The following is a 25,840-nucleotide window of genomic DNA, read 5'->3' on the forward strand; positions in this document are numbered from 1 at the left end:
GCTGTCATTTTTATGTTCTCCTGCAGGCCGAGTTGGATGCTCTGAAGGGCCAGATCTGGCCCCCGGGCCAAATCAATGAAAATATAGGTTTTAATATTTTGGTGTGGGAGTCAGTATACCCCTGAATTTTATTAAAAAGAAAATTTAAAATAGTAAAACGTCAGAAAGCTTGGTCTGAAACATATTTTAATAATTGTTAACTAGTAGAACATGGTTCCCCAGTTTAGCGTTAAATTTGATAGACTTTTCAGGCCAATTACAGTTACAAAGTCAATTATCTAAACTCAAATACAATTTCATTACAGCAACAGATTTTTTAAATTCTAATTACAAATATAATTACATCATAATTATAATTCATTATCAATTACCTGATTACATTTGTATTTCACCCCAACCCTGTTAGTCACCATGGTCAAAGTGTTGTTGTTTTTTTTTTTTTAAAAACCCATAAACAAATATTTACAACTCATATTTTCTGCTAATGCTAGCATGGCTGGGAACACTCATTCATTCCCCATTGTCGAGATATAAGGTCAGCCAACAGCCAGGTTTGCTGAGTGAGTCCAATGAAGTGCCTCTGACAGGTTACCGTGTAGAACCTTGAAGGCGAAACGATCCGTTGGAGCGTGAGCGTAGGTTGCATGTTCTGCAGCACTGGGACCGCACGTTGGGCAGGTGGCAGCGGCCGAGCCAGCGGAGGGTGTTGCAGAAGCGAAAGGTCAATCGATCACGTGAACAGGAAGCTGTGAGTGTTACAGAGAGACATTTAATGTCAGCCGTTGCATCGTTACACGTGGACTCACCGGGAATCATGACCTTTGAACATTTACAGAGAAGTGGACTGAAACCCTGAAGCATTTCACCACTTACAAAACCAGATTATCCATCACTTTTTAAAAAAATGTATTTTTAGTGCTGTCAATAGATTTAAAAAAATCAAACGATTAATTAATTATGCTCCGTAATTAATTAATCTTAATAATTAATTAATGAATACCGGTAACTTGGAAGTGCAAAAAAAAAAAAAAGATTAACTGTTTTAATTTTTTTAGTGCGTTATTTTTCTTGCAATGAATTAATCGCAATTAAAGGTGCAGTCTGCAACTCTTATAAAAGTGACTTTTTGTCATATTTGATAAAGCTGTCCTTATGTAAGGACAGCTTTACATGAAACTCGCAGTTTGTGTAAAAAAAACAGGCTCATTGAGTCCCGCCCCCTGCTGCTCCTGCAGCCTTTGGCAGATTGCCAGAATGCACTGCGACTGAGCAAAAAGAACCAATCAGAGCCAGGATTGTGTTTGGTGGCCTGTCTGACAGCTGTTGCCCACAGGCCACGCCCCTTTCCTGCGCTGGACCGCCGTCTTTTTTACAGTGTATGGTCTGGAGGAGTAGAAGATGGAATTGGTGACTTTCCTGCTAGAAACGTAATTACTGATGCTTGATTTACATTATGTTTGATTTGTGATTGTTACACTAGAACTCTGTAGTGCATGTGTTGTTTGTGTGCGTGCAGCAGCCTCTGTTTGGGTGCTGTAAGTGACACTGTGTTGTTTGCTGCAGCTGAGGTGTGTGCACATTGAAGGAGAGAGGCGTTGCAGTAATATGCTTTTAACAGAGCATGTTATATCACTGTGATGTTGCTGTTGGGCTAACGTTCCATTGTTAGCTCCTCTGAGGGAGGGACTTTGGAAAGTTTGGAGGCAGGGCAAGTGAGCAGCGGGGAGGGAGGGGGAGAGAGGGATCTGAGAGTTGCGGACTGCACCTTTAACGCGTTGAAATCCCAGCCTTAATTTTCATATGTAGTTCTGTGTTGTTAAAGAGTAACTAAACCCCTGCTTTCTCCTGACCTGCCACTAGGAGGGAAATTTTAAAAATGCCTTGATTATGGACACGCCCAGTCTATACCATAAAATTTCAAATGAAGAATCTATGCTATGCTAACTAGCTACTCATTACACAATATACCTCTCTATTCACTCTTCTCAATTCAACTTACTCATCACAGATTGTAGAGCTCACAGGTGCTAGTTTTTATAAAAGGGGCGGGGCTAACAGTGCTTGTTTGTGACACAAGCTGGTCCCAAACTGTCACAAGATCTTGTTCTCAGCCAATAGCAAAAATCAATTCTAATAGCAAGGTTTCAACCCATAGAGGGCAGTCACTCTCACATTTTACAACAAAATATGCCAAATTGAAATACTTTGATTAAAATGACCAGTTGGACCAGGATCAATCAACAGCACTACTTTATACCCGGTTATACCCGGTTTTGGGGTTTAGTTACTCTTTAAGAAACTAGAAGTGGAACAATAGAGTTCACAATATACGATAACCGATAATTGGCTACTGATCACGTTATAATACTTTGGGAAAAAAATAGATAAATAACCATGATTTTATTTGACTGTAACTCTGGGTATATTTACATACATAACTCACATGAATATAAAACATAAAATACACAATGAAACGAATAAGACGAATTTTTACTATTTAAAATGTAAAAAGTGCCTCTCTGCAAAAAAGAAAGCAAAATCAGAAAATGTATGTCAGTTTTAAATTAAATCTAAATGTCATCATCATTCCATCCATTTTCTGACCTACTTACTACCTTTTTTCAGGGTTGCGGGGGTCTGCATCCCCAGCTCTCAGTGGGCGTTAAATTATATCATGTACAATATTAGTAGTGCTGTCAAGAGGTTAAAAAATTTGATTGAATAAGCAATAAAATCAATCAATTTATTTTATTGCAATAACAAAACATGCATTGCTGTCTCATAATGATTGCACTTTTTGTGGTGTTGACCTTTGACAGCATTTGCAGACAAGTAAAAAAAAAAAAAAAAAAAAAAATGATTGATTAATTAATTATGCTCTGTAATTAATTTATCTAATTCAACTCTTTTTCAATCCCACCTAAAAATTGGTCAGAAAAGTCCTTAACTTGAGGTATTTCCATTTAAATTAATTACATTATTGTGGCAGATCCATAGATTGATATAGTATATAACAAAGTTGCTTATAAAGTAATTTATTGTTTTTAACAGACTTATACCGAGAACTTGTACAATGAGAAAGGTTTCATGCTGTTTGAAGTGCAAAAAAATCCTGTTTAATAATTAATCTCAGTTAACGTGTTAAAGTCCCAGCCCTATTCATATGTATTTATGTGTTGTTAAGAGGCTAGGAGTGGGATGCTAGACAGAGTTCATGATATGCTATAATAACCGATAATTGGCTCATGATAAGTTACTATGGTAACTATAAAACGTAAAATAAACAATTACATAAATAAGGCAAATTTGTACTATTTTCTGAACCAATTCTTCTTCTTTTTTTAGGGTTGCGGGGGTAGAGCTTGGCGTTAAATTGTATCATGTACAATATTAACATTGACTATGTCTCCTGCAAAACATGCTTGTGCTTTTGATGGACGTAGCAGATATGGAAAGGTATGCCCCCCCCCAAAAAAAAACAAAAACAAATCATTGTGGTGTTTTATATAGATACACTATGTTGTTCTATCTTTAAATACTGAAAAGACACATTTAGTACTGTAAAATAAACACAAAGTGCTAGATCACACAGTTACATCGTCATCACATCAGAATAGCAGGCATCTGTAAGTCAGGTCTTAGGTGAAAGCCCAAAGATTCACACTAGCAAGCTGCGTAACACATCCAGCTGATCATTTATTCATCATGCATGTGAAGTAGCCATTGGGCAAGGCACTGATCCCCAATGTCACTCACAGTGGAAGATTATTAGCATGCATGAATGGATTAGTGTGGCTGACAATGGACTTTGGAGCTTACGTTTTATTTATTTAATGATATGAGTTCATTGGCATAATTAAAGTTAAAATACCCTCAAAATCAAGATAAATAACTGGATAATTAGCATCCAGAATTGTGCTGAAGGATCTCTCTCAGCCAGTTCACCCACTGCATAAATGTGAGAACAAAGTGACTGTTTGGTTTTTCTTCTTTCCATTAATGGGGCAGTATTATGAAAAATTCCTTTTATAACAGTTTTGCTACAGTGATATACATTACTTTAGCCTCATTCAGAGAACCAAAGTTGAAAAACTTATGTTTCCTCCTTCCCTTGCTATTCCACATTTTGTAAAAAGTCAGCTTTGAAGGGACAAGTTGGATTAGGAAACTCCTCCTCCTCACAATCCTGGCTCCTCCTACCCTACATAGGAATGTGAGCTCAAACTATACCTCACAGGTAAAACAACCATTGAAAAGGCAGGGCATCACCACTGCAGTTTATCTGCAGTTGATATCTTTACGTTCAGTACATAGATAATCCAAAGCGCAGTGTGAGCGCACAGTCAGTTTCACTTTTAGTAGCCGTTATATCACCTCGTATCGCCTTTGACATAATCTGACGTGTTTTTGATCCAATGCCCAGCGGTTGGACAAAACAATGAACTTAATCATCTTAAATGCACTATTCTTGTGGTCAGTAGAGGTAAGGAGGACGGGAAAGTGATTTAGCTGCTCTGTGACGCACCCTCTTCCAGGACAAATACTGGACGGCACAGATGAAATATAATGAAATGTAAGACATTTTGTCCCATTTAGAACTGGTAAATGTGAACATATTAGAAATGCTGATGTTCAATTCTTTGCCGTGCCTGTGTGACTCCCCCCACCCCCGTGACAGCATGACTGTGTCAGTTTGGATAGATTCTTTTTGGGAGTCTCTTCAGCAATATTATGAGTGCATGTGGCTTCAATTGTAACTAAGTCCATACTTCTTGTGCAATATAATGTTTTACCTTATCAGGCGCTGCACTTACTGCAGGTTCAGAAGCACATAAGAGGAAAGGGACTTAAGCAGACGGGAGAATACGTGCAAGGCTGTGACGTGCAGTCAGGGTAGGCAGGGTAGGCAGTGTCTACTCAAGGGTGAACTCATTGTTTGATTATTTATTTTCATTATAATATAACTATAATTTATTTTTCAATTTCCAAGCCTACAGTACTTATGTTTGAAAGTGTCGGCATTTTGTGCTTTCCATAGCCATAGGAGGAGGCAGCTTGAGGCCACGCCCTCTCCCGAAGGCACATTGCTGCTCTGCATCTGGCCCTCATAGCCTGTGTTTATATGTGTTTGCACATGTGCAGTCAGTTCCCCAATTTGAAAACCATTTACATAAAAAGGAAGATTGCTATGCTGCCTTTGGATGTAACCATGCTATGCTAAATGCTATACGTATGTTCACAGTGCATTGGTGATTTGATAAAGCATGGCCGCTGCTACGTTATTGGATTTTTTTGAATGAATTTGGAAAAACTGTAATGAAAACTTTTGACCACTAATTTTCTAATAAATTGTAACTTCTCTTTAGGCTTGAATCGTACTTTGCGTGAAGACGAGGATAGAATGATGCTGCCCCATTTACCTGTTAATCACATCACTGAGTTCAGTTGAGTTCCCATCTTGAAAATAGCTCAGCCTTTCCGTCTCATCCTGAATGATATTCCAGTGAAAAATGCAGCTCCTGTGAGTGGCTGATAATATTCAGGAAAGAGGTGGAGGTGAAGGAGTTTTTGAAACCTTCTGCAAATGTTTTAATGCTCTGACTTGACACATTCCGGGTGTGAAGCTGTGATATTTAGGATAAAAAGTAACTTTGAACTTAGCCGTTGTCACTGATATAAATAAATATATGATCCTCATTAAAAGCACATACAGAACAAATTATCCCGTAAAATATGTATTCAAAATAGAAAAGCAAGTTATTTGCTTTCTTTTCTGAGGGAGCCAAAGTACATTATATTATTACTGAATCTTTACTATATTATATTCATTTGTCTGACTACAACATTTTGCTCAAAATACTATGAAAAAACAACTATAGAGCATCAGGATGGAATGACCAAGTGAAAACACATTATTTAGAATCTCATTTTGTAAATAAGTGGAACAAAACGGTATTTAGTGTTTATTTATTTCCATAGTTGTTATAATTTTTGGTCATTTCCCGCCTAGTGTGGAACCAAGACTGACCCATGTATGTTCTAATCAAGATTCATAAAAACCCATATACTGTATTTAATGCTTTCATTTGTTAATTTTCCCCACTTTTGTAGAATGCAAGATACTGTTTTTAAATTGTCATTTACATGATGGAAATAAATCAATAAATAAATGAAATCCCTCTCTCTCTCTCTCTCTCTCTCTCTCTCTCTCTCTCTCTCTCTCTCTCTCTTTCTCTCTCTCTCTTTCTCTCTCTCTCTCAGCTACCCCCCGTAGTGACATCACGTACCCCCATTTGAGAAACACTGTGTTAAAGAATGAAACATTTTCAGGGGTTGCAACAATATTTTTACAAAATGGGTAAATAAATGTAACCTTTGTTGAAAAAGGTAAAAAAAAAAAAGTGACTACTCTTCAAAACTCATAAAAAATAACATAATATGCAATAATACATTGTAGAACAGCAATAATAAAGTTATTTGAGTGCAAAGAAAAAATATATATATATATATATATATTTCATGCTCAATGTTCAGCAAGCCTGTTTCTGCAAAAAAAAAAAAATAAAAAAAAAAATAAAAACCCACTCAGTGAATCCACCCACCAGTTGGAACTACTGCATTATAGAAAATTCCGCACCAGTAATTCCAAACCAAGAGAGCACTTTGCAAGGAGTTTGATTAGATATGAGATTCTTAATAAGTTAAAAATACACTTTCAAACAAAAAATGTAGACTGAATATTTTATTTTCCATCGGACCAACAATATCTAATAATAATGAATTCTAACAAAAGGAAAATTGGTAAAATGCCCAAAATGTGAGTAATAAATGTTTTAAAATCCCATTAAATATTGTGACATAGCTGAGCAGAGCCTAGAACACAGAGACAACGGCACACAATGAGTATCATGATACAACACAACACAACACAACACAACACAACACAACAGAGAAACAAAAAAAAACATACAATCATCACAACATACCTATACAATATAAAGATTGACTGTTTCTTTGGGTTCAGGAGGAAAAAGCACTGCCTGCCTCATTTAAGGCTCTATTCTCCCATGTGCTTAAGTCCCAAAATTTTCTCCCCCTGTACTTAAGTCAGTCGCTGCGCGCCTTCATCCCAGTTACGCACTGTGGGTGGAGCAGCCCTGAAATGTGGGTGTTCCCATTCAAATCTGCCCTTGCACGCATTCTCCGGTGTGTGTAAGTTATTTTCCTCTTACGCGCTTCTAACCCTGGAATAAGTGCAGCGCCTCGATAAGGTAAAACATTATATTGCACAAGGAATATGGACTTACATTTGAAGACACATGGACTCGTGTGTCACGCAGCAGCAGCTGTGATCACTCAGCTGCTGCTGCGCAATTAATTAAAACTCTGACAGATGCAGACTATTTTTATACTATGTCCAACATAAAGTCACAGTTTGATCCACAACAGAGTGAAACAAGCTGTCATATGAAGATAAGGATGGACCACAAACTGTTTCCACAAATATTTTAATGAGGCTGAGGCTCAGGTCACTTTAAACAATTTATATTTAAAACTGCATATTATTGAAGCTAATAGTTCTGTTTCACTGCAAACATCCCTCTGTATTAAAGCAGGACGCGCTGCGACCGGGTCACAGCGCATCTAACTCGGTCACGCTTTACAGCGATGATGATGATGATGATGATGATGATCAAGGAAAGCGATTTTAACTGTGACTCAGTCACACTGCAATGATCTGATCAAATCAACCTGTTACATTGTTTATCAATGAAGGCGTTTCAAATTAAAAGTGAATTTTTTCATTTTCACAGATTTCCATGACATTTACAAGTGTTGGGAAAACTCCATGTTCCGTGATTTCTCGACAACCCAAAAAAATGACATCACCACCTCCTTTCCTTCAGCCCGCCTTCACTCACACATATTTTGCTCTACTTACGCGTGGTGGGCGTGTCAGCAGTCTGGACCGGAGAATAGTCGTAGGAGAGAAGCGCGTAACTGGAGGCGTGTAAAAAAACGCTTAAGTCCAGACGCGAGAATAGACCACTTGGTTTTTTTCTGATCAATCGGCAAGACTATACACGTTACACACATAAATTATATATATATATATACAGTATACCTTCTAGAATGCTAAACGTCAAAGCATAAAAAACAGTAAAATAACAACTCGCTCTGATCGTGCAGCAGTTTGTAAAAGATTGTATAATCAAGGTTACATTTTAAATGGTTATATATGAACTGCCAAACAAAAATTTGGATCTGAGGAAAAAAAAAATCAGAATTGTGCACTAATGCTTGCAGTGTGAACGTAGCCTTTGTGGCCTGGGTCGGATTTGAAAAAGATCGGATTTGTGCTGTTTGAACTGTTTTGAACAGATCGGATACAGGTCGCAATTGTCTGCCTTTGTGACAGCAAATGAAGTGATACATAAAACCTCACTCTCACTGACTTTGGGTTCATGTACAGGTCTTAATGCAGTAATTACAGTTCAAAGAAGTATTGTAAGGGTGGGGGGTGATACAGAGGTTTTAGATAAATTAATGGATAAAAGCAGGCTAATGACAAAATATATCACGCTGTGTTTCTCCTGATTAATTCAACACATGCTTTCTTCCAAGCACATGTGACATCCATGTGAAAAGATGGCCTGGGATTGATTTAATCAGTTCTCCCACTGAGAAGAAAGCAGCCCACAATGGGTTCCTGGTTGGATCCTAATGACCTGCAGCTATGCTGTGCTTTCTCCACAGGGAAGTGCACGTGGTCCTACATTCTTCTCAGCTATTTTTTTCATACATAGGGTGTTCATCTAAAAATCATTAGAGAAGCAGTTTGTTGAAGCCTTTCATATAAGATGAAGGAGGAGGTTCTAAATAACGGAGGGTTCAGGATTACTAAAGAAGAAAAGTTCCTGCATAATTATTGAGCACAGTCAATAACTTGTGCTGATTAGCATCTATCGATATATTGTCAGGAAATATTATCAGGCAGAACATTTCTATCTTAATGTCACAGATTGTTCCGTATAATCCACAACTTATTTGATGCAGTTTTACTTTATATTTCCATCATGGCCAATTTCCACTTGTGCCTGTTATATGTCTAATAATTGCTGAGGTACTCTTCATTATATCTGATGAGGAATTTGAAGTATCTCTCACAACTCACTCTAAAGGGCGAGTTGTGAGAGATACTTGAAATGCTGAGATGAGAACGTCTAGAACGCTCAGAGAAAGTGGGAACACGCTGATGTAAATTGAGCAGACAGTGCCAAGGGCACATCTGTTCCACACAGCAAATGTACCATTGCTACAATCTTTTATCAGTTGTTTTTCTACATATGGGGTGGAGAGCTAGTACCCTTTCTTTGTCTGATGATAAATGCCTAGTCCTTTAATGAGTTCTAGTCAACAAGACGCTTCTGTGTCACACCACTTATAAACTCTATTTACACACAGAACCATATTTAAATTACGCTTACAAGGTTTTCTTTGCCAGCAACAGGATAAAAAAGCTAAATACTGCTTGTAACATTTGTTTTAGGCACTTTGATCCAGAAACCATGCAAAGACCACTGGGGGTTTATTTCAAATTCTGCTTCTGACCTTTTTCCTAAACTTAAAGGTATAGTCTTTCTTTGATCCTTTGACAATTCCCAATGAGAAACTGAAAATTCTACAATTGGCAGTTTTTACTTCTGTCACATATCAATATTTGTTGTTTATTTTCGTAAAGAAATCTGGTCACTTTCTTGCTTTAGAGCTGCTTTGACTGCAAAGGACTTTACACGACAAGTTTCCACAAAACCTTCCTGAGATTTTGTTTTCAAGTTCTGCAGGTTTTTGTGCTGAACATGACTAATGTTAAAATATTAAAATATTAAAGCCTAGTTTGTCCATGCTGCTCCTTAGCAACTGACCCAGAGACTGAGAGTGGGACAACAACATCTGTCGCTAACTATCAAAGCAGCAGCAGCAGCAGCAGCAGCAGCAGCAGCAGCAGCAAACTGAGCCATTGATCCAAGGCAGGATGGAGGTCACATTGTTCTGAATCTAAAGGCAGCAGCAGAAATCAATGCCTTTTTATATTCTCACAACAATCTTTCCATTTTCCAAAGGCATCGTTCCCACATTCTTCCCACGAGATCAGTAGCTGAAATGTTTTTCTACACTTTTAAGCAGGGTTGGTGTCAATTATAATTGTAATCGATAATAATTACAGTGATGGTGTAATTATATTCTTAATTGTAATTTTAAAAAGCTGTTTCTGTCATAATTGTAATTAAATTGTAATTGAGTATAGATCATGGACTTTAATTGTAATTGGCATTCAAATTCTATAAAAATTGTCAATTATAACGCTAAACTGGGGAACCATGTTACAGTACTATGTACAGTATTTCCCATATGTAGTTAACAATTAATAAAATATGTTTCATATCAAGCTTTACCACATTGACCATTTAAAAAAACATGAAATTGTGGGATATACTGACACAAAAAAGGCTCAGGCTTCCACACCAAAATATTAAAACCGATATTTTCATTAATTAGGAAGATTAACAAGGTAACAAATAGATAGGAAAAAAAATTAGATGATATTATTAATGTATTTTACAGCTGATTTAAGACCTGTTATCATAAGAGATTCTAACAGAAAGCTAATACAAAAGGAAGGTTAACTTTTATCAGGTGATTAAACTTTAGTAATTGAGAACATAATTAAATAAATAATAAATAAATAAATTGTAATTTAATTGTAATTGGGAAAAATGCTGGTCACTGTAATTGTAATCAAATTTTTATTGAACATAGGTAATTGAAAACGCAATTGTAACAAAAAAAATGTTATTGACCCCAACCCTGCTTTTTGGTCATTCAGTTTAGGAAACACGTTGAACGAGTATTTGCATCAACCAAACTACTTCATGTCTCATTCACGTCAAAGTAAACTGTATTATTATTCTAATGGATTTAAAACGAAACAACCAACAACAGTGTGGGGCGTACGTGGGACGAGACACCAAGGCATCTGATTGGTTCTCTCCATTTGGCCTGAATGGCAGGGATTGATGAGCGTTTTTACAGGATTGCAGCTCCTCCAGAGCTCTGATTGCTGTCTTTCCTTTTTCTCTCAGGATGGAGGAACCATTCCACCCAGTATAAGAAACAAGTGTTTTACAATAGTGTTGCGGACTCCGTCTGTCATTTCTTCTTTCGTCTGGTGGCATGTGAATAGAGAATAAACTATTTAGCTTTCACAAAAAAACAAATCGACATTTTGACTTAAAACATAGCTTGAGAAATATTTCTTTGTCACTTTTCAATTCAATGTAATACAAAGAGCATTCGACTGAAATCTTAGATGTGATGTAGAACATTGTTTGACATCAAAAGCAGCTCAATGGATCAAACTTTGTCGAGCTTTACTTTTTTTAAATCAACAAATTTGAAACCATGTGCGGTCGAGAGGAAAATCCCAAAAGCATCACATCTGATGAAGGGTCACACGTTGCTCACCTCCCACTGCTGGCTGGCACGTTATCACACACCTGAAATACGATGACACTTTCCTACTTTCATGGCTTCAAAATGTCAGCAAAGCTGCATCGTGACAACAGAAATGCAAATCGGTTATTGTGTAAGGATTAGTTTACTTAGGGAGACAGAAATGTAGATTTAAAATGAAATTATCATTGTAAAAAGCGTACTTTACTGCCTAATATCAGCTCCCACCTGTTCCTCCGACTCTCTGTTCATTTAATTTACAGTATATTACATGATGGATTTTGTGATTTAACACATAATATAGGATTATTCACCTTATTACACTCATTATTATAATCATTTTACATAATACAGAGCAATTACAATATTTTATAAAACTGAAATTAAAGTACAATGACATGTTTGTACACTTTAATGATAAACAATGGTCACTGTCAGCAAACAATCATTAACTATATCAAAGATGGGCAACTTCATCCAAATTAGGGCCACAAAAATATGATTGTCTGATCTGAAGGCCACGTTATAGAATAATGACCGAATCTGAGCATTAATACATGAAACAACCAAGCGTTTGTGTAAAATTTTTGTTGTCGTTTTGCCAATTTTTTCTGTAATTTTTTATATTTTCATTGTTATTTTGTGTAGTTTTACTGCCAATGAGGTAATGTTTTCACCAGCATTTGTCCGTCCATCCGTTTGTTAATGTGGATGTTTGTTAGTATGATATTTCAAAAAGTTCTGAATGGATTTAAATGAAACTTGGTGAGCTGATAGACAATGTGAAAAGGAAGAATCACATCAGGAAGTTTGATTTTGGAGATGATCCGGTAGGTACTGTGGATATAGTATCCAGAACAAGTTTTGGAAGATGATGTGGATGCTTGGCTAGTTCTACAGCATTACCTATACAATAATAATAATAATAATAATAATAATAATAGATTTACGTAGCGCTTTTTTCAAGGAGACGTTACAAAAACCTTTATTTATTCACACCAGCCATTCACATCGCTGGTGGTAAGATACAACTGCGCCTACAGTTATTGGACGACCCACTCTACCACTGAGCCATGGTCGTCCTGTCACCTGCGGATGGCTTTGTGCCAATAAACTTGGTGGTGGTTTGCTCTCTGAGTGCTTGTTATTGCTGTTTTTTGTGTGGTTTTGTTGTCTTTTGTTGTGGTTTTGGGGTCATTTTGTGTATTTTTATTGTAATTTTGTACATTTTTTACTCATTCTGTGTGTTTTGGTTTGTTTTTTCTTGTGTTTGCTTTGTTTTGGTTGTTATTTGTATATTTTTGTTGTCCTTTTGCCTTATTTTTGGAGTCATGTGGTCCCCGGGCCACTAGTTGCCCATGTCTGTACCAAATGATATCCCTCCCATTATAATATTTGCTATTAATCTTCATTCCTTCTGAACAGTCATGATGAAGTGCGGTCAGTGGTGTTGTTGTATGACTAGAAATGACTAATTTAACTGATAACGGCAATAATTAAGTGTTCCATATATGACCTATTGTATTGAAGTGTGGGGAAGTGCCTACAAAACCTACATTAATCCAATTTTCCTTTTACAGAAAAGAGTGATAGGAGTCGTCAGTGGAAGTGGATACAGAGACCCCACTAACCCTTTATTTATACGATTAAAAACACTGAAATGTAATTAATTATTACAATACAACCATCTAAAAACCACATGTACAGCTCATCTGGAAAGTTTATCGGACAATTTGCAAAACAGATTTACCGAGAGAAAAAGTAGATATGAACTAAAAGGAACTAAGGTTTTACAAAACTGCAGACATTACAAGTTATTACGTCTTTCTGCTCCTTTTCATTCATATGTTAAATGCTGTTGTTGCATTTGCTTTTTAAATGAATGAAATAAACAATAAAATGAAAATGAAAAATGAATTAATGTTCGATAGGTAACTTTTGGTCTTTTTAAGCAACAAAACCCAAACATGAAAATGTCAAACCATGAATGATGTTATTTCTGCACACTGTCATTTTATAACTGTGAATGTTTGCTCTGACTGCAAATTCATTGTTCTCACACATCAATGTCAGATCATTTAATTCCAGCTTGTCTGTTGTTGACAATGGGAGTCTTTGAGGCCACTCTAGTCAGCTTTTCCAATGGTTGATAGACAATGCTGCTTTTTCAGAGTGACATGTGATGCAAAACAATGCTGGAACTGTCCTCGACCAAATGTACTTGAATATGGAAGAGATCCTCAGAGAACTAATGCTGTATATAGTAGAAAGCAACTCTAACTTGGTGCAGTTTTAAAAATATTCAAGTTTACAATAAAAATGAAACACACAGGATTGTATCACATTTTATACAAAAAACAAGTATTAAATAATTGATTTTTAGGATTTTATGAATTAATTCTGGGCCATTTAGTGGAAAATTGATCATAAATCAATTCGTGATTTATTTTTCTAAACTCAGCCCAAGTATGTCAGAAATAGTAATTTAGATGTTTGTATTTTGAAGATCAAACAGTATGAAACTCCAACACTCAGTGAAACCTAAAAAAAAACCAAACATGAGTTGATCTTTCTGTGAACGGTATTTAAATTGCCATCAAGTTGTCCTGTTTGAATTTACTTTATCTTTCATGAATTTGATAACCATTCCAAATAATTTCCTGACATTCAACTGGGTTGGTTCTATAAGGCAGAGATGGGCAACTTGTATCACAAAACTAACCATTAATACAGGAAAGAACAAAGAACTTAAGTGTTTCTGTGGTTGTTTCACATTTCTTTTCCAGTCATTTTTGTATTTTTTTGCTCATGGTGTATGTTTTTGGAGTTTGTTGGTATATTTTTTTCCCATTTTTGCATTTTTAGAATCATTTTGATGTCATATTGTGTATTTATTTTACATTTTGTATATTTAGGGCCTCTTGCTCTCGTACTGGCCACACTACGAGGGAAGGGGCGGATCCTATGCGAACGCCACGTGCCCATCAGTGACCAGGGACCCTTTTCATGTCATAGCGATGCCCCTCTGCTTTCCGAAAATGTATAGTTCATGGTACTCAAAAAAGGGGAAACATTGGTGTTTTCTTTCTTTCTTTCTTTTTTTCTTTCTTTTTTGTTTTCCGGTGTCGGAACCAACTCACCTACTTTTCACCTACTGAACCATTATGTAGAATCTCAAAAACTCACACAAAATTCAATCGCGCAAAATTCTCTAATTTCTGGCTATTTACAATTTTAAAAATGCAAAAATGTGATGTGCCAGCACCCCCAAGTATGCCAAAAACACATTACGAGATTGGAATTGCTGAAAAAATATTATTATGACCACGCCAAAAAACACACAGGAAGTCCAGAATCTTAAACTGCAAATTTAAAATTTAATGTTGTATTTTAACGCATTTCTCCTAGGGCGTTTCACTGACGGGGTTCAAAATTGCTGGAGATCATCTAGAAAAGTGGGACACCGAAAGTGATCCATGGATTGTTGATAACTTTTATGGTGTTTGCAGGGCAGAGCCGTGAATTTGGGGCAAAAATGACAAAATGTAAAACTTTTGGAAAATGCTCCCATTCGCACATACAAACTCCAATTTGAGTCAAATGTGAATCAGTTGTTAAACCCTAGGCCCTAAACCAGCTCAATGTGGAAAAACGGACATTGCCGCATTAGCGCCCCCTACAGAGTGAAGAGAATTTAGTATGGGACAATTTAATCTATTTTAGCGCACTTCTCCAAGGGTTATATTATGTCTTTGTATGAACTTGAGGCAGCGGATCGAAGGCGGCGCAGTGAGGGCAGCATGGCGAAGGCAGCGTTGACTTTGGGGGCCGCACAAAATTATATTGAGGGCCGCCAGTTGCCCATGTCTGCGCTAAGGAATATTGATCTCCTGATTGCAGATACATGTGTATTCATGTGAAAAGTCACAATCACTTCAATACTCTATTTAAAAGTTATTTTTAATTCACAAGTCTTTTTTTGATTTAAGAGGTTTTTCTGTATTGTCTGTCTAAAAAAAAAATAATAATAATAAAAAGGCATTATTATAAAATTAAAAGAAGAAGTCTTTCTGTTGTTGGAGTGAAACACTTAAATGATGAAAGTATCATTTTTAATTTTTGCTATTCTGTTTTTGATTTGTATGTTGTGTTTTGATTTTCTTTTTTCCCTTGCATTTTGGAAGAGGGTAGTTCATTTCATATATATTTTTTTGTGAGTAGGCTGGGCTTAAAATAAGCATTTTTTGCTTGTGCCTGTTTTGTCACTGAACACTGTAGAGTTGTTGACGTATGGTAACAAAATACATCTCACAGTGACCTCACAACAGGGTGAAACCTAGGCCACCTCAGCTGTCAGCGGGGCTCTAAGCACAGAAACCTTTTCAGAAAGCCGTCAGTGCTCAATGACACCTGCATGTAGTGTGCTCACCGATGTAGTACCTCAATCACATTTCCAATTCTTGTGGAAGCGTCTGTGACCTCCATTTATTTCATAACACCTAAAGCAATGCAGGAAAGTTGAATAAATTGAAAGGATTTTTCCACTGAAAATTCTCATTTCATGCTTTTCTTCACGGAACATTAAATAAATGATAAATATCTTTTTTTATTATTATTTCTTTAAATATATTTCCAGGTCCTTTGTTTTAAAGAGTACCTAAATTTTTCTGCTAAAAAAACACATATATTTGGGTTGGAAGTAGGGTTCATTTCATTTCTTTTTTTTCTCACTCATTTATGTAGCACACATTAAAGAAAACTTGGTGCAGTTTTACAAATATTAATGTTTACAATAAAATTAAGCACACAGGTTTGTATCACACAAAATAGAAAAAAGTATTAAAGAATTGATTTTAGGATATAGGAAAAATAATTAAAGGTGCAAGGAGAGAATGAAGCTCGTAAGGCTCGTATACTTGTTGTTGAATGACACTTGTCCAACTCTTTTAAACATTTTACTCCTTTTAGTATTTCAACTTGAGGTGTTTTGTTGTAAACATGTAAGAGTGACTGCCCTTCATGGGTTGGAAGCAGGATATAACATTTAAAATTTGCTTTTGACTGAGAACGGTGGCTTTTTACGCCACTGTTAGCCCCGCCCCTCATATAAAAACAAGCACCTGTGAACTCTGCAATCTGTGGCGAGTAGGTGTTGGATTGAAAGAATTGTGAATAACCTTCCAGCACAACCAAAATAATTGACTCTTACCCACCCCTTCCACTGTCCCACCCTAACTCCCTCTTCCCTGTTCCCTACCCCCTCACCACAGTGTAACACTGCCCTCTCTTTTTATATCCTCCCTTTCATACATTTTTTCTTACCCTTCCTTAGGGAGGACTGGTGATGGTCCCAATTATGCAATTTAATAAATGTATTGATTGCATTGCAATAATAAAACATGCATACCTGTCATAAAAATATTGTACTATATGTAGTGTTAACCTTCGACAGCATGTGCAGACATGGTTAAAAAAAGAGAGAGAGAATTGTGAATGGAGAGCCATAGTGAGTATTGCGTAGCTAGTTAGCATAGCATAGATTTTTCTTTGGAGATTTTACAGTACAAAATGGGCTTGTCTTAAATACCCCAGGAGCCCCTCCCATAATCAATGAAGATGGAATTTCCTGCTTTAAAAAGCAAACCCCAGGAAAAGATGTTAGAAATAGCTTTCTACAAATCTCCATATTAATATTCATCAATTCACAAAAAACTTGCTCAATCAAAATTTTTTAGTGATTTCTTTATAGCCAGTTATAGATTTCATAATGTCCTCCTCACATGCTCAAACTTTCCCCAAGATAATTAAAAAAAACTGTCCAAAGCGTACTACTTTGTGAATAGTCAATTTTCTGTTGTTAATTGCTTTTGTTTCATTTCTTTAAATGTTGTTGTTTTTCTTTCTTCTCTGCTCTGTTTCGAATTTTTGGTGCCTTGTCGTCCTTATTTTTTGTTTCGATTTTTTTTTTTTTCTTCTATAGACCCCTTAATGGCCCACGTCACAAGTGACGTTGCTAGAGGCAAAAACAGGAAACGCCGCTGGCTAAAGACTGTGGATGCTAGAAATGTTACAGCTTTGTTGTGTGTTTGGGTGCCAGAATAGGAGGAATAATGTTAGTGGACATATATTAAAGTTTTATAGGATTCCATCGGACACTCGTGCTCAGAAAAAGAAATACATTTGTGGTTTTGCCTCCAGGCTAAGCCCCGCCCAACAAAATATGTCACAATGTTTACAAACAATCAAAGGGTAGCCCTCCTATTCATTGGCATGACTTTGAAAATGTAATTGATTGTTCGTGGCTTCCATTCATTGTTGGTCTGTTTCAATGTATTTGAAACTGTACCAAATAAAAAAAAATTAATTCATTAAATTAAATGTCACACCTGTCGGACTCACAGTTTTTATTTAATGCAAAATATTACATTGGCAGACCTTGTATGCCTTTCACCAAACAACTTTGGTTTAGTTTCAGTCCATTGTGTTGAATAATATGAAATTTTACTCAATAGAGTTTATATCACAAGTGCAGATTGATTGTCCCGACCCCAGTCATTCAGTTTTAAAAGCTAAGTTCAATAACAACTGTTTCTTAGATGGAAAGCAACAACAGATCAATCGTTATCACAAAACAGGCTTATTTGCGTTGCTGCTATACACAGTATTCCGTGTGGTTATGTGTATCACATTTTCCCTTTTTTCAGTGGCAGACATTTACTTACTTGATACATTTCACTCATACTTTTTTTTTTTTTTTTTTGATTTTTTGGGCTCTAGTGGCCTTTATATGACAGTTGCTTGACAGGAAGGGGGTTGGAGAGAGCAGGGAATGACACGCAGGAAAGGGTCCCAGGCCGGGAATTGAACCTGGACCCGCTGCAGGTGAGGAACTATAGCCTCTGTACATGGGGCGGGCGCTCAACCCACTGAGCTACACACCACCCCCACTCATACTTTTTGTACATTTAAATAAACTAGTACAGTGCCCGCCGGAAGTATGTATTCATATAGTAGGAGCTTGAGTGGAGATGTCAATTATGTTCAAATGAGTATGTTGGTTTGATGTATAAAGAGGTGTACATACTCTGTACTCTGTAGTGTCTTAAAGGGGTATACTGTATGTGCAGGTGCAAAGTAAAATAGCGTGTGCACGTTCCCTGGTTTAATTCTATGAGACATGTGCATGATAAATTGATAAAGTTTGCACCAATGCTGCAGTTTAGGTAGAATCTCATAAAAGACACATACATTTGTACAAGTAAAACTATTTATTTAGCATTGAACGTTTCTTAGTGCAGGGGTGCTTATCATCCAAGCTTAGTAATTAATATACAAACAGATGTAACTTAGTGAGTAGACTGAGAATAACTTAATCTATAAATCATGTGTGTGGCTCACACTTCCAGAGGAAACATTGTGTGTGTGTGTGTGTGTGTGTATGTGTCTCGCTACCTGTCCATCTCTCCTCTGTGGGCTCACTCTCACACACACGCACGCTCTTCAGCCGCACACTTGAACGCACTCAGTGACTCACATCAGGTTGAAATGCGTGTGTCTCACTCCCAATGCGTGAGACTTGAGAGCTTAGCTAGTATATCAGTGTGAGTGCGGCTGCTCAGAGGGCCCTCCCCCCTCTCCGGTCTAACCCTCCATCCAGTGTAACCCGCGTTGATTCAAAATAAAATGAAAATAAACGTTTTAAAATGTAATCACCAAATAAGGAACAGTTAAAAAGTATCTTCCTCTCTCTCGCTTGTGTGTCTGCATGGCTGTGTGCGCGCACATCCGGTGCTACTCCAGGTCTTCAGCGATTGGCTCTGGCCGCACACATGACTCTAGCTTGTCACTGTGATTGGCTCTGACATGCATCATAGCGGAGCTGTGCAGTGATTGGCTCTGGGCCCACACGTGACTAGTACTGTGCTTTGGTAGCAGTAGACAATTTTATGAAATTATTAATTAACTGTAGCATTACAGTACAAACAAATGCAACGTTGCACAGTTTTGAACCAAGCTGCATCTATGTAGCCAGTATGAGCTCTGTTTGTCCCTGAACACCAGAGATATTTGAGTATTTGAGACACAGACAGACAGACAAACAGACAGACAGACAGACAGAGATTCCTTGCTTTATAGAGAGATAAATAGCTCACCAGAGTTGGTGCTCTCGCACTCCTGTAAGTTACACTTTCTAATATTCTGAGGCCGAGGGTCCTGGCCACATTGGTTTTGATCCACTTCCTCACTGGTCTCAGCCTTTGTGTCGACACATTTGATGAGTCGTTGCTGTACTCCTCCACCGCAGAGAGCCGAACACTGCACAAAGAAGGTTCAACTTTCTGTAAACTACTGTCGATATAGAAAGTTGTAAATACAAAGTAATAAACATGGTGTTTTTCTCTCTATTTATTTGTTCTGTTCCTACCAAAATCCAACCAAAATCGGAATACCTCGGGCTACAGTTACTTTTAAAGGTCTCATATTATTAAAAAAAAAAACAGACAAACAGCATTTTTTATGTTTCAAAATCAAATCTTGTTATGTTTGTGTGACATTTGGATATTAGTCACTAGTCACAGCTGCTCACACACAAGCAGCCGAGCTGGAGCAGATCAGAGCACACACACTCCGTCCACACTGCAGATGTTTTTAATTTAAGTTATTTATTCCTTTTGTTCCTACTCTCTGTCCCTCTGACTAGGGGCGGACTGTGCTGACTCAATGCGTTTCAACTAATACAATACAGAAAAAATATCATGTCATATTTAATTTTTTTTTTGGAAACGTGACGCGCAGAGCCACAGTAATATACTTTTACCAGTGCATGTTATATTACTGTGATGTTGCTGTCGGACTAACTTTAGCTTATTAGCTCCTCTGAGGGAGGGACGTTGGAAAGTTCAGAGGCAAGGCAAGAGAGCAGCGGAGAGGGAGGGGAAGAGAGGGATCTGAGAGTTGCGGACTGCACCTTTAACTGCATAAGTCTAACTAGCATGATAAACTGCTGGCTGTTAAAATGTCAGTGTAGCGGTGAGCATGGAAGCTAACACTGCTCAGTTACTGCTGCTAATGTTGTTTCCATTAAAACAGGGGTGTCGAACTCCAGTCCTCGAGGGCCGGATTCCACAGACTTTTAGATGTGTCCCTGCTCCAACACACCTAAATCAAATCATTATCATTGCTTCTGCAGAGCTTGATCACAACACATTGGAGTGTTTGAGTAGGGACACATCTAAAAGTCTCAGGAATTTGGCCCTGGAGGACTGGAGTTTGACACCCCTGCATTAAAACAACATTCAACGTAAGATTTGTGAATTATTAAGTACGACTACAGGCCTGTTGATAAATTCAAACATTTCTTCATTTAAACTGAACAGCCTCTCTTCAAACTATGCCTACATTGCAATGTCTGCCACACGCATTAATGTTGGAGACAAATACCGTCTCTCTAAATAAAATAATTAAATGTTCTTCTTCTGGATCATTCACTTGATCCAACAAACTGCACCAAACTACTGATAATATGCAGAATTAGCCGAGATTTATATTTTCCTTTAATGAATGTTTTGGAGGACAATAGGGAGAGGAAATGAACAGTCGGAATGTGATTAGAAACTGGAGCTGCTCAAGTGCAAAGTTACTAAAGTACTTTCTTATTAAATCATTAAAGCTAGAATAAAACATCAAACTCAAAGTACGTAATAATAGCCTACAGTCGTGAATTTATAAATAAGGACTAATATCTCTGTCGAGAAATGTAAAATTGTGTAATATTTATGTTATAAATGGAAGAGGACAAGGATGTGTCTGTCCTCTGACTGTCAGTATGCACCATCAGGTAGAGCAGTGTCTCTTACTTACTTGTACTTGTACTTTAGTACAATTTCAATCAAGTAACAGTACTAATACTTGAGTAGGATATAATAAGTACTCTTTACACCTCTGTCCAAAATAAAGGAGAAAATGCATTGACTTTTAATTGTATGCTCATCTTTAGGTAATGTATGAGTGTTTCCCTATACATACACACACATGTTTGTTCTTTACCTGTCCCCATGAACCAGTGAGCCACTGGGAACAAGGCTGGCTGTTACATGACTGGATGTTGCTGGGCTGAAGTTCACGGTCACATTGATTTTTCTCTGGACAAGTGACAATTCGCTGCTGCTCTCCTCCCCCACACACTTCAGAGCACTAAACAATACACCACAACAAAAAGACAAAGGTGAGAAAACACATTGGTTATATATTCAGTCAATAGGAAATATTGATTTCCTTCATTGTGCAGGAATGTCTGACTTAAAAAAGTGTTTTACAATACTCTTTTCTCAAGACGATTTATTCAAATACCAGATATTTTATTGTACAGTTGCTCAGCATCAGAGCTTTCAACATTTGTAGGCTGAGTAATTGAATCTCCCTCAATTCTTCCACCAATAGCTACCAAAATTAGACTTCAATAAAGGACCTATTATTTGGTGTGTGATGGGACTTTCATTCAAAGTTTACAGATGCTCTGGCGTACAGAAAGCTGACAAAAAGTCCCAACCACTGGGCCATGGAATTCAGGACTGTGTAAATATATGTAGGGTCATGGCCTCAGCTCCAAATTTTTGTTCTTGCTCATTAGGAATCAAAAGAAATCCATGCAAAAACTGAAGAAGTATGGCTTTACCCAATCTAATTACAAATAGTATCAATATTGTAATTTTAATGGAAAAAGCCATGCTTCTTTAGGTAAAACAGTATGCCTGACTTTTTCTTTAGTCACTTTAGTCACCGTGATTAATTTAAATTTAGTCGACTGAAAGCAGACTAAACATAAAGAGGTCTTCTAGGGCCTGTACTATGAAGCTGGATGAGTAAATCTGGGATGTATCACCGTTAGCTGGCTTCACCTAACAAAACATGCTCTGTCAGAGAGCCCCTGTACTATGTAGCAGGATATAAACATGTTTACTTAACCCAGGAGATTCCAGCCAGGTGACCTGCACGCTCTAGTGATAGGGATGGAGATTACAGCGTCAGATCAAGCACAGAAATGGAGAAACCACACAGACTTGGGTTACAATTGAGAAACAATTCTTTAAAAATAGGAAAAATGAAAATCAATAATTCAGACCATAAACAACAGTGTTGCTGCAGAAAAAGCAGGAAGGAAGGAATGCAGGAATTTATGACTGTTAATGATTTCTCCTTTATTTTCCAGTCAAATATTACAACGGTTGGTGCTACCGAATCATTGGAACATACCAATATATAAATGGAGCTCATTACACCGTACGAGTCATGGGGGCACCAGGCAGTTGGGCATGAATATGATGAGACGCTCTGAGCCGTAGTTCATCTGAACTTATTCATTTATACAGCCTGTATTATCTTATAGGACTGAGGGTCTCAGCCTTGCCATAAAATACATGAATGAATGCATTTATTGGTTGTGAAAGCACCCAACGCATGCAGGCTTTATCAGCTGACTAACGTAGGTCATTCCATCAGATAAAAATCTACAGTATATATTTCCTATAGGATGTCATCGGTTAAAGAAAGGATTTCATCCATGCCTGAATATGATCTCTCTCTTTCTGTCAACTGTCAGATCAGATTCAGCGATGTGTTCACAGAATGATCCACCTTTTCTTGTTTTCCAAGAGAACTGATTAGTTCTGAAGCGGTACTTTCATACTCATCCAGATTCTAGTCAGAACAAAACCTACTCCTGACCAGGTTAGTTAATCAGTCTAAGTTACCATGGTGATTTAGCCCCATAAGAAGTTAGCCATTGTCAAAGAACGTAGTAGTAGAGATAGTATTCATTAAGAAACTTCAGTGTAAAACACTATTTCTAATACTTTGGAGCATTTTTGTCTGTTGTTATCGATTTTGTTCTAGTTGCAGGTGTTGAAAAGTCTGTTTTGTTGGTGTAATGTGTTATTTTTTTCATAGTATGAATTGTATTGTCATTGTGTAATTTGTGGACCAAACAAGCAAATTAACAGGACACACAGAATAAATCCTGGGAGTTGGAGCAATAAGAAGAAATCCAGCTTCGTAGTACAGGCCCCTGATGTTTCAATTAAAGCTGCTTCGTCACATACTAACTCACATTTTTAAAAAGGTTCCTGCACCAAATGTTGTTCTCATAAATCCTCTGATAGGGATTTCCTCAAAAATAAATGTTGAAGGTAAATTTCACAAGGTTCTTTGTTTTTGACTCCCCTAACAACAACCATGTTGTTGGCAATTGGTCATGAGACTTGAAAAGACTGAAAAAGTTTCACGCATTGCATTGTGGGATTTGGAGGCCTGCATAAGAATCCAAAGCCGGTGCCGGAGCATAAAGGTAGATACAGTACCTCTAAACTTGGTGGATGTTTGTGGTCTCTTGAGTTTGTTCTGCTTTCTTTATCTTGTTTACCGCTGTATGAAGTCACTACAAATTTGATCGTATTCGAATTTTTCTGTGGCAGCCAGAATATCAATATCCAACAACTTTCAATGTGTGAAAATAACAAAGATTTCACTTCGCCAGAGTTTTTATGTTCACACTAGAAGCAGTAGTGGATGAGAATAACTACTGAATGAAATACAGGTAGAATTTAAATATTCGTTATGTGGTTAAGCAGCTTTAAGATTAAAACTGAGGCCAATTAGGCCTTAAATCACCTTACATCAGGTATCAAAGATAGTGTCCTCGTGCCATAAGCTATTTCACATCACAGGATATTCAATAGTAAACAGATGCTGGTAGGGTATTAAACACCTGTTTGTGTTAGTATGTGGGTTCTATGAGTGCTGCTCACCAGACCCCAAGAGGAGGTGTACCATTGACGACATGGCTGAAGATTACAAGACATTTGTGTTGGAGGTCTTGTAGACATGGCTCTGCAGTGGAAAGGCCGTAATGGTCTCTGATCCCTCAGGTCAAAACATTGGACTTCTCTTGACTTAACCCCACCCTCGCAATCCTTGGAACACTGTGAAATAGGTCCTTACATGACTACCAATGAAATTGCACAAGCTTCTTTAGAAATTGACAATGTAAACAGGTGATGTTATCTAATTGAATCATATAGTTTAAAAAGGAAAAAAACGTTGCAATAGTTTGCTCAGGATTTTTCTTTCAAAACTTCTAAAAGGGCAGCTTCGGATGTGATTCAGTGCATCATAAAAAACTGGTTTTGGATGATACACTGAGTTTAAGATATGATATACTGTACGATACTGAGCGCACGGTAACGATACGATGCATGATTTTGGGAAAGGAAAAACAACTACAAAAATTGCAATTGAAAAAAATTTTTTTTTTACTCTAAACATGCTTACTCTGGGTATGAACTTTTCAACTTAATAGAAATATCGATGACACATCTCATCTTACATTTATTAATTACTGAACAGTATAATGATCATGATGAATAAAATTTTGGGTCAGGCGACATGTGGATTCTGTTGTTTATTGACAACAAATTGGTGTTGGATGACTCTTTTAACTAAATAAACAGTTTTAAAAGGAGAGCAAAGTTAACATAAATGAGGACAGCACACCAAGTTTTAACATATTCTATCTACCAAAGAAGCAAGTAAAAAAAACCTTACCTTACTCCACTCCCCGAGCCTCCATGTAGAACAGGGGCGCAGGTAACAGCGCTGTGCGGGTGCCGGCCTCTCAGCTGGATCACAGTCAGATTCTGAACCGGAACTGCACACCAGGGTTCTCCATATTGCTCCCAAACCGCAACTGGTGGAACACTTTGATTCGAGAATAAGATGTATTGTTGGAGTGAGTATGTGCATGAAGGATGAATGTGATTAAGAATATAGACCTTTCGGACAGGCAGTGATAAAGCCTTTTTCCAATTGGTTTTTCTCTACTTTTATGAATTATTATTCATTCTTAATTTTGTCCTTTTATTCTTGATCTGACATCCTTTTGTAAGAACCTATTATTACTTTTTATTAATCATCTGTATTAATTTCCGTCCCAATGGTAACTCAAATTAGGCATCCTTTTTTTACCCTTGTGTCATCGTGTATTTTGCTGTTCCTCCTCTTTGTATTACTCTTACTCCTACTAACCTCACATTAGTCAGCTATCTGTCGTTTATTCTTCAGTTATTCTCCATTTCTCATATTCCTTTCCCCGCTTTTCTACCTTATTAATCAAATGATTCATTTTTATGCTTTATACTCCTCTATAAACCATTAGTCCCATTCTACTGAAATCGTGTCATATTAACTGTATCAGACGATGGATCTAAGTCATAGATATTTTTTTTAATCTCTCTTCTGGAAGTTTCTGCCTATGTATTTGTATTTGCTCTTT

The 25,840-nt window shown here is 37.2% G+C and overlaps 1 protein-coding gene across 1 annotated transcript in view; it reads right to left on the minus strand.

The window, feature by feature from the left end:
• Positions 1-419: 419 nt before the first annotated feature.
• The window catches only part of adamts7 (a disintegrin-like and metallopeptidase (reprolysin type) with thrombospondin type 1 motif, 7), a 106,261-nt gene continuing 80,840 nt past the window's right edge, over positions 420-25,840 (minus strand). The window contains exons 20-24 of the mRNA XM_028475183.1: positions 25,114-25,266; positions 24,318-24,491; positions 21,562-21,708; positions 19,668-19,830; positions 420-746 (exon numbers count right to left, since the gene is read on the minus strand). Coding sequence (XP_028330984.1) covers positions 589-746; positions 19,668-19,830; positions 21,562-21,708; positions 24,318-24,491; positions 25,114-25,266 — 795 coding nt within the window. The 3' untranslated portion in view covers positions 420-588. The remainder of the gene's footprint in view (positions 747-19,667; positions 19,831-21,561; positions 21,709-24,317; positions 24,492-25,113; positions 25,267-25,840) is intronic.

The sequence above is a fragment of the Gouania willdenowi genome, chromosome 3 (genome assembly GCF_900634775.1).
Source record: "Gouania willdenowi chromosome 3, fGouWil2.1, whole genome shotgun sequence".
Taxonomy (NCBI): Eukaryota; Metazoa; Chordata; class Actinopteri; order Blenniiformes; family Gobiesocidae; genus Gouania; species Gouania willdenowi.